Source organism: Pelobates fuscus, chromosome 1, assembly GCF_036172605.1.
Source record: "Pelobates fuscus isolate aPelFus1 chromosome 1, aPelFus1.pri, whole genome shotgun sequence".
Taxonomy (NCBI): Eukaryota; Metazoa; Chordata; class Amphibia; order Anura; family Pelobatidae; genus Pelobates; species Pelobates fuscus.
Genome location: NC_086317.1, coordinates 242,011,710 through 242,022,726, shown reverse-complemented (window position 1 = coordinate 242,022,726; position 11,017 = coordinate 242,011,710). Strand labels below are relative to the sequence as shown.

General features: G+C 38.5%; 2 protein-coding genes across 2 annotated transcripts in view; one reads left to right on the top strand and one right to left on the bottom strand.

The window, feature by feature from the left end:
• Positions 1-8: 8 nt before the first annotated feature.
• Positions 9-8,793, top strand: EIF3I (eukaryotic translation initiation factor 3 subunit I). The gene is made up of 11 exons (XM_063456059.1): positions 9-100; positions 2,123-2,215; positions 2,488-2,575; positions 3,463-3,528; positions 3,646-3,795; positions 4,601-4,728; positions 4,910-5,020; positions 7,550-7,639; positions 7,725-7,798; positions 7,873-7,965; positions 8,169-8,793. The coding sequence occupies exons 1-11, from the start codon at positions 98-100 to the stop codon at positions 8,248-8,250; spliced, it is 978 nt and encodes a 325-aa protein (XP_063312129.1). The 5' UTR covers positions 9-97; the 3' UTR covers positions 8,251-8,793.
• Positions 8,688-11,017, bottom strand: part of LOC134611803 (myotubularin-related protein 9-like) — a 21,809-nt gene continuing 19,479 nt past the window's right edge. Inside the window, exons 9-10 of the mRNA XM_063456047.1 lie at positions 9,043-9,194; positions 8,688-8,955 (exon numbers count right to left, since the gene is read on the bottom strand). Of these exons, the coding sequence (XP_063312117.1) occupies positions 8,864-8,955; positions 9,043-9,194 (244 nt within the window). The 3' untranslated portion in view covers positions 8,688-8,863. The remainder of the gene's footprint in view (positions 8,956-9,042; positions 9,195-11,017) is intronic.

Sequence of the window (11,017 nt, the reverse complement as noted above, 5' to 3'; positions counted from 1 at the left end):
CGACAACCATAGAGACTAGCGCAGCCCCATCTCTATCACTCCAGCTTCCTGATCCTTTCTGCACACGCTTGTTCCCGGCTCGGAGAGAAGTCGAACCATGGTGAGTAAAGCAGGGTCACAGTATAAATCGCTATATCTGGGCCTGGCCCGGGGGCCGCACCGCTATTGAATAGGGAGAGTTTGTAACCACCCGCATAACCCGGGGATATCCCGAACAGCCATCACGGTGACTGCCAGAGCCTGGCCCTCTATCAGCAGCGAGCCTGGATATAGCAGCCAGCACACTGAGCGTGGCCGGATCCCATCAAACATACTATTCACATACCTAATAAATTAGCGTGTGTTTTTTTTTTTGTTGTTGTTGTAGTGACTATAACATTATTATAGATCCCTTTTACTTGTCATAGTTGCTGCATAAGTTGTGCTTCTCTTAATGCCAGGATGCTTTGCCATGCTAAAGGTATGTGACTTGTAGTTCTCCAACATCTGGGGATCTACCTTTAAGGCATATATAATAGGTTGCATAGAATTTTGGGTTGGAAATTTACTCTTAAAGGATCACCTTAGCATTGGGAATAGAAATATGTATTGCTACTGTGCCCTAGTCACCATTTAGGTGTCCTGACCTAACCTGCACTGACAGATTATTTTATATAAATTATTTTACTTACCTTTGTTCCTTAGTCATATCTCCACTGAGATGCTCTGCCTCTTTGGTTGAGATCACCAAGATCGATGATCTCAGCCAGTGTGCATGCGCAGCAAAATGGTGGAGACCATCTGATTAAAATGGTTTGCTATACAGTGGAAGCACCTCTAGTGGCTGTCAGTATTACATTACAGACAAGTTAACTAATGCAAAGTAAGCATTGCTGTTCCTGCAGAATAGCAATATTTTCTGATGCAGGGTTAAAACGGAGAGGACATAGCACCCAGACCACTTAATTTCACTAAAATGGTCTGCATACCTATAGTGTTCCTTTAAGTTTTCTAGGGAAATGTCCCTGAATTGCGCGATTTAAATAGAGAAATGTAATGCCAGGTAGACAGAAAGCAGAACATGTACTCAAACTGCTGTCACAGCTCATTGCCAGGTTACTTTTATTTTTTAATATACTAGCCCCCTCAACACAGTCTTGTAGCTGCTCCTGACATACTCACAAATACAGTGAAAGAAAGTTATGTCTGAACTTGGGATAGGGTCAGGGCCAAACGAGCATTGAGGCTGTCACTCATAAGACTATGCTACAGCAGGCTTGCTGCTTGTGTGTTGCTATCTATACCGTATAAAGTACTCAGAACAATTTTACGTTAGCGACTATCAGTTGCTATGTTTTTCTTTACCGTCAACAATAAACTTTTGTCATGGGCTGGAACGACAAACAGATTCACAATTCATTTCATTCTATGGCAGAATTTAATGGATGTTGTGCTTCGTAGTATGAGCAGGCAGGAAGTTATGTAGATTAACATATGTATATCATGGAAGTCATAAAACTGCTCTAATCTGTCCTTCACAGAGTACCTTTTTTAGTTTGGATGCTAGTGGTTTATAATCCTCACTGAACAATATAGAGTATGCGCAGGTGGGGCATCTGCTGGACTACCACCATATGCGCGCAGTTTTGTGCTTTCATTGCCGGTCTTTGTACTGGGGTTTTTGCAGCGTCACTGATGTTGCAAGATCTTTCATTTGTGCATGCGCAATGTGGTTTTCTGCATTCCTAAGGATCAGACTTTGGTTGGCTAGAGTTTCTTCTAGGAAAGTGCAAGGAAGATAATTTTTTTTATTTGTTTTTTTATATATATATATATACTTTTTGCAAAGCTAAAGATTTTGAACAAGACAATTGTCCCAGAGTTATGCATCCTGCTGCAAACTGCTCAAAAATAGTTAAATATTAACTGGAGGGAAAGTGCCAGAGGTCTCCAGGCACTGTAACTAATTTAGTGAGATGAAATGGCTATACTGCCTACATGGTCCCTTTTACATAGCAGAATGCATAGCTCCTTCAATTAAAGAAAAGAAAACAAACACTTTTTTTAATTGCATAGCCGTGTGGGTTCCCGGCAATTACATTGTAAATTGTGCCGTATTAATATTACAGATTTTCTTTTTCAGAGGCCCATCCTGCTTCAAGGCCATGAACGTGCCATCACTCAGATAAAATATAATCGTGATGGAGACTTGCTCTTTACAGTTGCCAAAGACCCTGTGAGTACTGCTCCTGACATAGTTGCCTTATTTTTACCTATATTTTATTTATATTCTTTTGTCACCGTTTTTTTGGTTTTACAGATTACATGTCAGTATGCACTTACTTATGCAGACATTTTAATACCAAATATAACTATATATATTTTTTTTTTTTCTTCAAGAATGATTTACACTTCTTTATAATATAGAAAATGATTCTATAATCTTTGTAGCTGGAAAGTGTTAACAGTTGGTGTGCACAGCAGTTGATCATTGTGTTTATTCTACAGGTGGTGAATGTTTGGTACTCCGTGAATGGCGAACGGCTGGGAACATACAATGGACATACGGGAGCGGTGTGGTGTGTGGACGTTGACTGTATCCTTAATCAGCAAACCATTTTTATCTGCATATTTCTGTCAATTGTTATAGTTCACAGATGTGATGCAAATTTTGAAGTAAAACAGTAGTAAGTGATCTACATACAGAAGATTAGCAGTGGGGCATAGTTGGTTATTACATTAATATGGACTATACAGGTTTCAAAATTTCCACTAGCAATTGGCAAATTATAAGTTATCGCTGTGCGAGGAGAAAATCACCCCTAAGGAGTGTAACATTAACCCTTCAGGCTTGAAGTGGCTAAAAACTTTTAAGTCTTGGCTAGTATCATTGGACTTGAAATGTTAAAGGGACACTCCGGACCTTCAAAGCACTTCAGTTTGCTGACATGCTTTATGTGTGAACAGTGTGTCCTTTTTTTTTTTTTTTTTTTTTTTTTTATATATATAAATGTAAAGTGCAGATTTCAATAGAAATTGGCATTTTTTTTTTTTTTTTTTTTTATAAATTAACCTTGTTACACCCCTCTGGCTGTCAACAAAAAAGCCCATGATATTACATCCTATTTGGTTAGCTCAGTGGAACTAAACTCCTGAGGCAGCAATTGTTCAGAGCACTTGCCTTGCAAAGACTTCTTATTGAACTGTATTGAGACCACTGTAATTGGTCAACCACAGAAAGTCTGGGCTGGGCTAGAAGGGGAGGGCTTGCAAAGGGTTCAGGCAAGCCATCTGCAATTTATTAAATGTATGCAGTTTTTAATTGAGGGGTGTATCTACTAAACAGTAAAACTTGTTCTTCTATTTTGGTAGTGGAGTGTCCATTTAAGCCCTGGATATAGATAAAGATACTCTTACTAAAAGAATGTTGCTTAAAGTGGGGGCAAAAAACATCTCTATATTATGACTTAACTTTGCATCTAGGGGACACGCGTCATGTACTGTCTGGATCTGCTGATAACTCTTGCAGGCTCTTTGATTGTGAGACAGGTGAGTATTTCATATGCTACATTTCCCCCAAACCGCACTAGTACTCTTATGATGTTTGACCCAAAGGGCTCCTGCTCTCCTGTGCTGTCTGATTGATATATATTGTACTTATTCCAGGAAAACAGCTGGCTTTGCTGGAGACAAACTCCGCTGTGAGGACTTGTGGATTTGACTTCGGAGGCAACATAATCATGTTTTCTACAGACAAGCAGATGGGATATCAGTGTTTTGTGAGCTTTATTGATCTGCGGGATCCTGCCCAAATTGGTGAGGATGTGGGGAATATTGTTTGGCTGGGGGATTCTTAATTACCATTGAACCTCATTGTAGTGATTATGGTACTAAGATTATGTTGGTGCCATCCCTATGCAGCATAGGGCATGCAGCACTTCCACTCTGCAGCTTTTGACTGCAATAATAGGGTTTACGGGAAAATAACTTGTAGCCTCTGAAGCTTCTCCAGTGTGTGCACCTACAGTACAGAGTTCTGATGTGAAGTCTGAGAAGGAAATATGTGCTCAAGAAGAGTGCGTTTTGACTCTTTCTTCATGTAAGGAAAGCAAGAGGAAACCTCCCTTGTTTGACATTAATTTACTATAAAAGTGCCGATTTCTCATAGCAAGCTTTAAGTGCTTTATGGGTGTGGAGTCATCCTTTAAAGCAATGATAAAAAAAATGTGCTGATTTGCAAGTCCAGTAAAAGTCACTGATTTTAGACATAAAATCCATGTTTAGTTTTATTCCTTCAAAGGATGTATTTGAGTGATCCAAATATGAATTGTTCATTATCTTGAACCTCTTTGAGTTCAATGCAAAAGCTTAGTATATCAAGTGTAAGCAGAGTCTGCATTTATATCTATTTAACTTGTTGCTGCTAATAGAATATCAGATTTGAAACAAGCTCATACTAAAGGCAGTTAAGTGCTATTGTTTTGACTGCCTTTTTAATTGCCATTAATGGAATTTCCATAGAAAATTGATTTGAAGAAAGTGAAGCTTCAAAACGTTTGATCTGGTAATAAACCCGTAGTCCAGCTTTAACCGCAGTGTCAACTCTTTTTCACCGTTGCAGAAGATAATGAGCCTTATATGAAAATCCCATGCAGTGAATCCAAGATAACCAGTGCTGTGTGGGGCCCTCTTGGCGAACATGTTATTGCAGGGCACGAGAATGGAGAACTAAACCAATACAGTGCTAAGGTTAGACCTGCAATTTTGAAGAATTGAAAAGTAAATTGCAAAATGTTATCCTTAAGTTTAGGCGAGCTGCAAAAAGAGCAGTTACTGTGTCTAAATGCTCAACAATCATAAACAAATATATAATAATGTGACGCCTCACTCCTTGTAATGTCTTAATTCTTTGTTCCTATGTTTTGCTTAGTCTGGAGAAATTGTCAACACTATCAAAGAGCATTCTAAGCAGATTAATGACATTCAGAGCTCCAGGGATATGACTATGTTTATCACTGCATCCAAGGACTGCACAGCTAAGGTGAGAGGCATTTTATAGGGTTTTTCTTTTAATTTTCATCAATGCGTTGTGAAAAATGTATGATTTCTTGCTTTAATTCATACTGTTGATGGTGCTCCTGTTAGCAATCTAAAGCTTAACAGCATTTTTTTAATTATATATATATATATATATACCGTATATACTCGAGTATAAGCCGACCCGAATATAAGCCGAGGCCCCTAATTTTACCCCCAAAAATTGGGAAAACGTATTGACTCGAGTATAAGACTAGGGTGGGAAATGAAGCAGCTACTGGTAAATTTCTAAATAAAATTAGATCCTAAAAAAATTATATTAACTGAATATTTATTTACAGCGTGTGTATATAATGAATGCAGTGTGTGTGTATGCAGTGTGTATGAGTGCAGTGTGTATATAATGAATGGAGTGCAGTGTGTGTATATGAGTGCAGTGTGTGTATATGAGTGCAGTGTGTGTATATGAGTGCAGTGTGTGTATATGAGTGCAGTGTGTGTATATGAGTGCAGTGTGTGTATATGAGTGCAGTGTGTGTATATGAGTGCAGTGTGTGTATATGAGTGCAGTGTGTGTATATGAGTGCAGTGTGTATATAATGAATGATGAATGCAGTGTGTGTGTATGAGTGCAGTGTGTGTGTGTGTGCAGAGCATTGGTGGGGGTTGGGCATTTTTTTAATTATTATCTTAATATTTTTTTTGTTTTTTTTAGGTAATTATTTTTTTATTTTATTATTAATTGTATTATTTTTTTTGTTATTATTATTTTAATATTTTTTTTTCTTATTATTTGTTTTATTAATATTTTTATTTTTTCGTCCCCCCTCCCTGCCTGTTAGCTGGCCAGGGAGGGGGGCTCTCACTCCCTGGTGGTCCAGTGGATGGGCTGTAGGAGGGGGGCTGTCAGGAAGCTGTAACTTACCTTCACAGCAGCTCCGGTCAGCTCCCTTCTCTCTCCTCCGTCCGTGCAGCTCCCAGGTCGGCTTCCTCTGCAACTCTCGCGGCCGCGCGGAGCGTTGCCACGGTAACCCGTGGCAACGCTCTGACCCCGCGGCTCTCGCGAGAGTTGCAGAGGAAGCCGACCTGGGAGCTGCACGGACGGAGGAGAGAGAAGGGAGCTGACAGGAGCTGCTGTGAAGGTAAGTTACAGCTCTGCCAGCCCCCCTCTCCCCCCAGTCTGTATTATGGCAATGAAAATTGCCATAATACAGACACTCACTCGAGTATAAGACGAGTGGGAGTTTTTCAGCACAAAAAATGTGCTGAAAAACTCGTCTTATACTCGAGTATATACGGTATATATATATTATACAGAAGCTCTCTGTGATGCTCATGAACAAATAGTGTGGTGGGAAAAAAAAATCTAAATTTCTCTTTAATAAATCAAACCTGTTTTATGCATTTCCTTTCATAATTGGACCAGAAGTGATCATGGTAAATTAATTTAATAATAATTTAATTATTAATTTAATAATAACCCCCTCTGTCTTACAACATACCAATATTGTTATTCCAAAAGTAGACCTTTTGGAATAACAATATTGAAAGTGAAAGTTGTCTATCCTTCACCCCAGTAATTATTGTTGAATTATTGAATGGTGTTCAAAGGTTGGGGAGGTTCTGTACACATGCATGCTTTTTATTTATAAACCAGAAACGTATTGCCTTAACTATACCTTCTAGTAATGACTGGGCTTTGGGTGGCCAGGGGCCCCTTAAAAATTGATTAACAATGAATGGAAGGACCGTGCTAGGGGACATCAGGCACTATAACCTATTTAGGAGTCAATTAAATAATTCTTGGATAAGCTTTTGAAATTAAATATATTTATTTATTTTTATCTTTTTTTTTTTTTTTTTAAATCATTTGAAAAGCTTATCAAAAAATATTAGAAGTTGGAATGCCTAGTGTCCCTTTAAGGTTTGTTTTTGGAAATAACCCTTCTTAGGAGAGTTTTATAAATTAGAATTTCAGGTCACTTAAAGGAACACTAGTGTCAGAAATATAGTGTTAAAGGAACACTAGTGTCAGAAATATAGTGTTAAAGGAACACTAGTGTCAGAAATAAAAACATATATTCCTAATGCTATGTTTAACTATTTAGGTCACCGGCCCTCCTTGCATGAAAAATTTGACTTTTCTCCTATCTCTATGGGGAACATTCAAAGCCTCCATGCACTGCACGGACTCCCTGAAGGCCAGTGCTGCACTCTCTGCAGCACTAACCCAGGAAGTAGCTCTGGTAGTGACTACCACTAGAGGTGTTCCTAGGCAGTAATGTATACACTGCATTTTCTTTGAAAAGGCAGCATTTACAGTGCTCAGCCTGCAAGGACATGCTATAGATACAAAAAAAACACTGCATTAAGCTGTAGTAGCTCTGCTGACTGTAGTGTCCCTTGAAGTAGATTTGTCACTGCTCTTGTAGAATGTTTTTGTTATAATGCACCAATCTATTTCATAACACTGTGCACTTTTTATCTGCCATGCAGAAGTATGCTGAATGTTTAATTTTTGTTCCTTTTGCAGCTATTTGATACTACAACACTGGAACATCAAAAATCTTTCCGTACAGAGAGACCAGTTAACTCTGCTGCCCTGTCACCAATATATGACCATGTAAGGAAGCGGTTTGTTTTTTCATATAGATAGTTCATTTAATGCAATTCTCTTGTTGGCCTCTGACTCTCTGTTTTGCATGCAGGTTGTTTTGGGAGGTGGACAGGAAGCTATGGATGTGACCACAACATCAACCAGAATTGGGAAATTTGAGGCCAGGTGAGCTTCTAGTATGTGAGCATATAGCGTTCCCACAGTGCGTAGACAACCATCTAACCTCTTGTCTCTTGTAGGTTCTTCCATGTGGCCGTTGAAGAGGAATTTGGTAGAGTGAAGGGTCATTTTGGTCCAATTAATAGCTTGGCTTTCCACCCAGATGGCAAAAGGTAATGAAAAGATATTGTGTGTATTTGTGGACGTTTACTAAAGTGAGAATTGTTAGGAATTAAAGTGAATATCAAATTTAAGTTCAAAATAGCTGAACTTCTCCAAGTTAGCTATTTTGGTCTAGAATTTGAAACTGGCTTTACTGAATAACTATGACAGTGTGTTTATTTTTTATTAATACGTGTCCACTATCTCTTTGTAGTTACAGCAGCGGAGGAGAGGATGGATATGTCAGAATACATTACTTCGACCAGCAATATTTCGATTTTGATTTTGAATGTTAAGATGACTCCCGCTTTCGGACAGATTATTTTCTCAATAACAAAACTTTCCTACTTGGCAGTCCACACCATGAGTTTAAAAGTCTCCAGTTCCAAATTGGGATAAACACAAAGGATATGACTATTTATAAAATTCAAGAATTTTACTATATCCTGTTTAAGACTTTATTTTCTAAACCCATGTACTTGTATTTTTTTTCGCCCCTGCGTTACTTATTGGAATTTGCAATTAAATATGGCATAGAAATAAATTCCATCTGATGCGTAGCAAAATTAGAGACTGAATTTTTTTTTTTAATAATACTAGACTATCCAGTGCCCACTGGTATCCAGTATCTCTGTGCATGTTATGCCATTTTTCTCCTTTAGATTTGCTTGCTTTCCATCTTGATTTGTGCATTTTATCTTGCCATTAAGGAGTGATATATACAGTCTCTACCTTGCTTTAAGAAACATGTTTTATTAGAGGGAAGCCTGTTGCCATAACACGTTTGTCTCCATCATACAACAACTTGACATAAAAAAAAGTTCTAATTCCAAACTCGATTTTTCATTGTGATGTAATTTCTGAATGCTTGCAAATGATATATGAAGAAAAGTCTTTTATCTTTAGTGGTCAGTGGGATTTGCTTTGCTCAACAAGTTCCAATATACGTTGCCAGGCAAGTTCTGTGTTTTTTGAGGGTAGCAGGTACCGGAGGAAGAAACCTGTTGGAAGACGGAGAAAATTAGATTTATACTGTGCTACTTTTCTAAGTCTGCCCCAATAATTATCACTTCTTCAGTCATTCTTACCTTCCCACAGTTGTAAGCTTTGCGGTGCCACTGATGGCCAGATGGTAAGGGGGTTTGGCTTATACATAGGGTTCAGTAGCTTGGGCCGTTGCTTAGATTCATTGAGGAAACACCACAGGGAGAGTGTTCGGTCTTGCACCTCATAAACATTCCTAATGGAAAAGTATATATTTAACACCACTTGATAGCTGCCTATATTTGAATAACTGATGTAGACAAAGATTATACGCCTGATTTGTGTAGGTTTGCAGAAGGTGGCATCTACATATTTTAAAACTAGGTTGAATACACATGAGTTATGGTCATAAAACACAGTTGAGGTGGATGCAACTCAAGCATGGTAAAGGGACACTATAGTCACCAGAACAATTACAGCCTATTGCATTTGTTCTGGTGAACTGAATAATTCCCTTCAGGCTTTTTGCTGTAAACAATGTCTTTGCAGTGTTTACATTACCGCCTAGTGATAACTTCACTGGCCACTCCTCAGATGGCTACTAGAGGTGTTTCCTGGGGCAGTCCTGCTTAGTGTGCAGCACTGCCATTCAGTGTCTCCACCCTCTACACGCAGACACTGAACTTTCCTTGTAGAGATGCATTTATTAAATTTGTCTGTCTGAGGAGATACTGATTGGCCAGGGCTGTGTTTGACTTGTGTTGACTTTGCCCCTGATGTGCTTCCTTGACGGTCTCTGCCAATCCTATAGGGAAGCATTGTGATTGGCTCAGACCATCACTTCTGATGTCAGCAGACAGAAGAAGTTCACGGGCAGAGGTAGCAGCTGCAGACTTGAATACAAGTAAGATTTTACTATATTTAGGGGGGCTAGATGGTGGTTTAAACACGATAGGGTCAGAAATATTTTTGTGCTCCTTTAATGTAAAAGCACTGGTAAAGTTCACTAAAGCAAATGACAAATGACTAAAGTAGCATAGCATTGTCATCTGACCCTAAAATCTTTATGAAAAACTCATATTGACTCTGTTGGGATTTCACAGGTATTCATATCCAGTCAAAAGATATACTGAGACAAAGTTTGTCTCAGTATTTTTTTTTTCTACGCCTTACACTTCTGGACACTTGGAGTTACCTCCTTCTAGAAGTGTCAATCCCCCCACTGCTGCAGGGAATTGACTCTGTCTATGATGGGTCTCGTGGGATCTCAGTGCTGTACTCTTACACATGTGGAAGAAGCTGGTGGTGCCCATGAGGGACAGGGTCAAATAAGTTAAACTAACGCCCCCATCTGGCCACCGGATCCCAAGCGGAAATATTATGCAAAGTTCACAGATGGTGACAGTGCCACTTTAAAGGCTTGCTTTCATAAAGGCAGGATGCTTTAATTCGTGCATTTTTAGGAACGTTCGGTGTTGGGACAGAATCGTTTCTTAAAAGAACACTCCAGACCCCTTAAGCTCTAACCTTGCTAAAGTGCTTTGTGTGTAGCGTTGGTCTTTTTCATTTTACAAAATAAGTGTAGATTTAAATAGAAATTTACACTTTTTTTTTTTTTTTAAATCAATTAAACTTGTTACAACTCCCCATATGTCAGACAACCTGTTTTGTTAATTTGAAGATGTTTAGAGCAATGAAGCCAAACTCAGGAGGCTGGCAATTGCCAGCAAAAGGCTTGCCCTTGAGCTGCATTGGGAAACTGATAAGTTTGAGCTGAATTAAGAGAGGAGATGTTTTTAGATTTACCCCAATGAAAAAATGCATGGATATTTTTTATTGTGGGATTATCTGCTAAATAGTCAATTTGTATTTAACAGGGGATTGTCCCATTTTATAGTCTTTTTAATACAATTAATGTTGAAAACAAAAATAAATATATTAAAAATACCAAAATAAAAAACACTGTTTAGCAGATATCACAAATTAAAACATGCATGTATTTATTAATTTTATGCATTGAATTTTGTTCTTGGAAAAATACCTACAAATAACCCCATAAATAAGCATTGAGTAATGCTC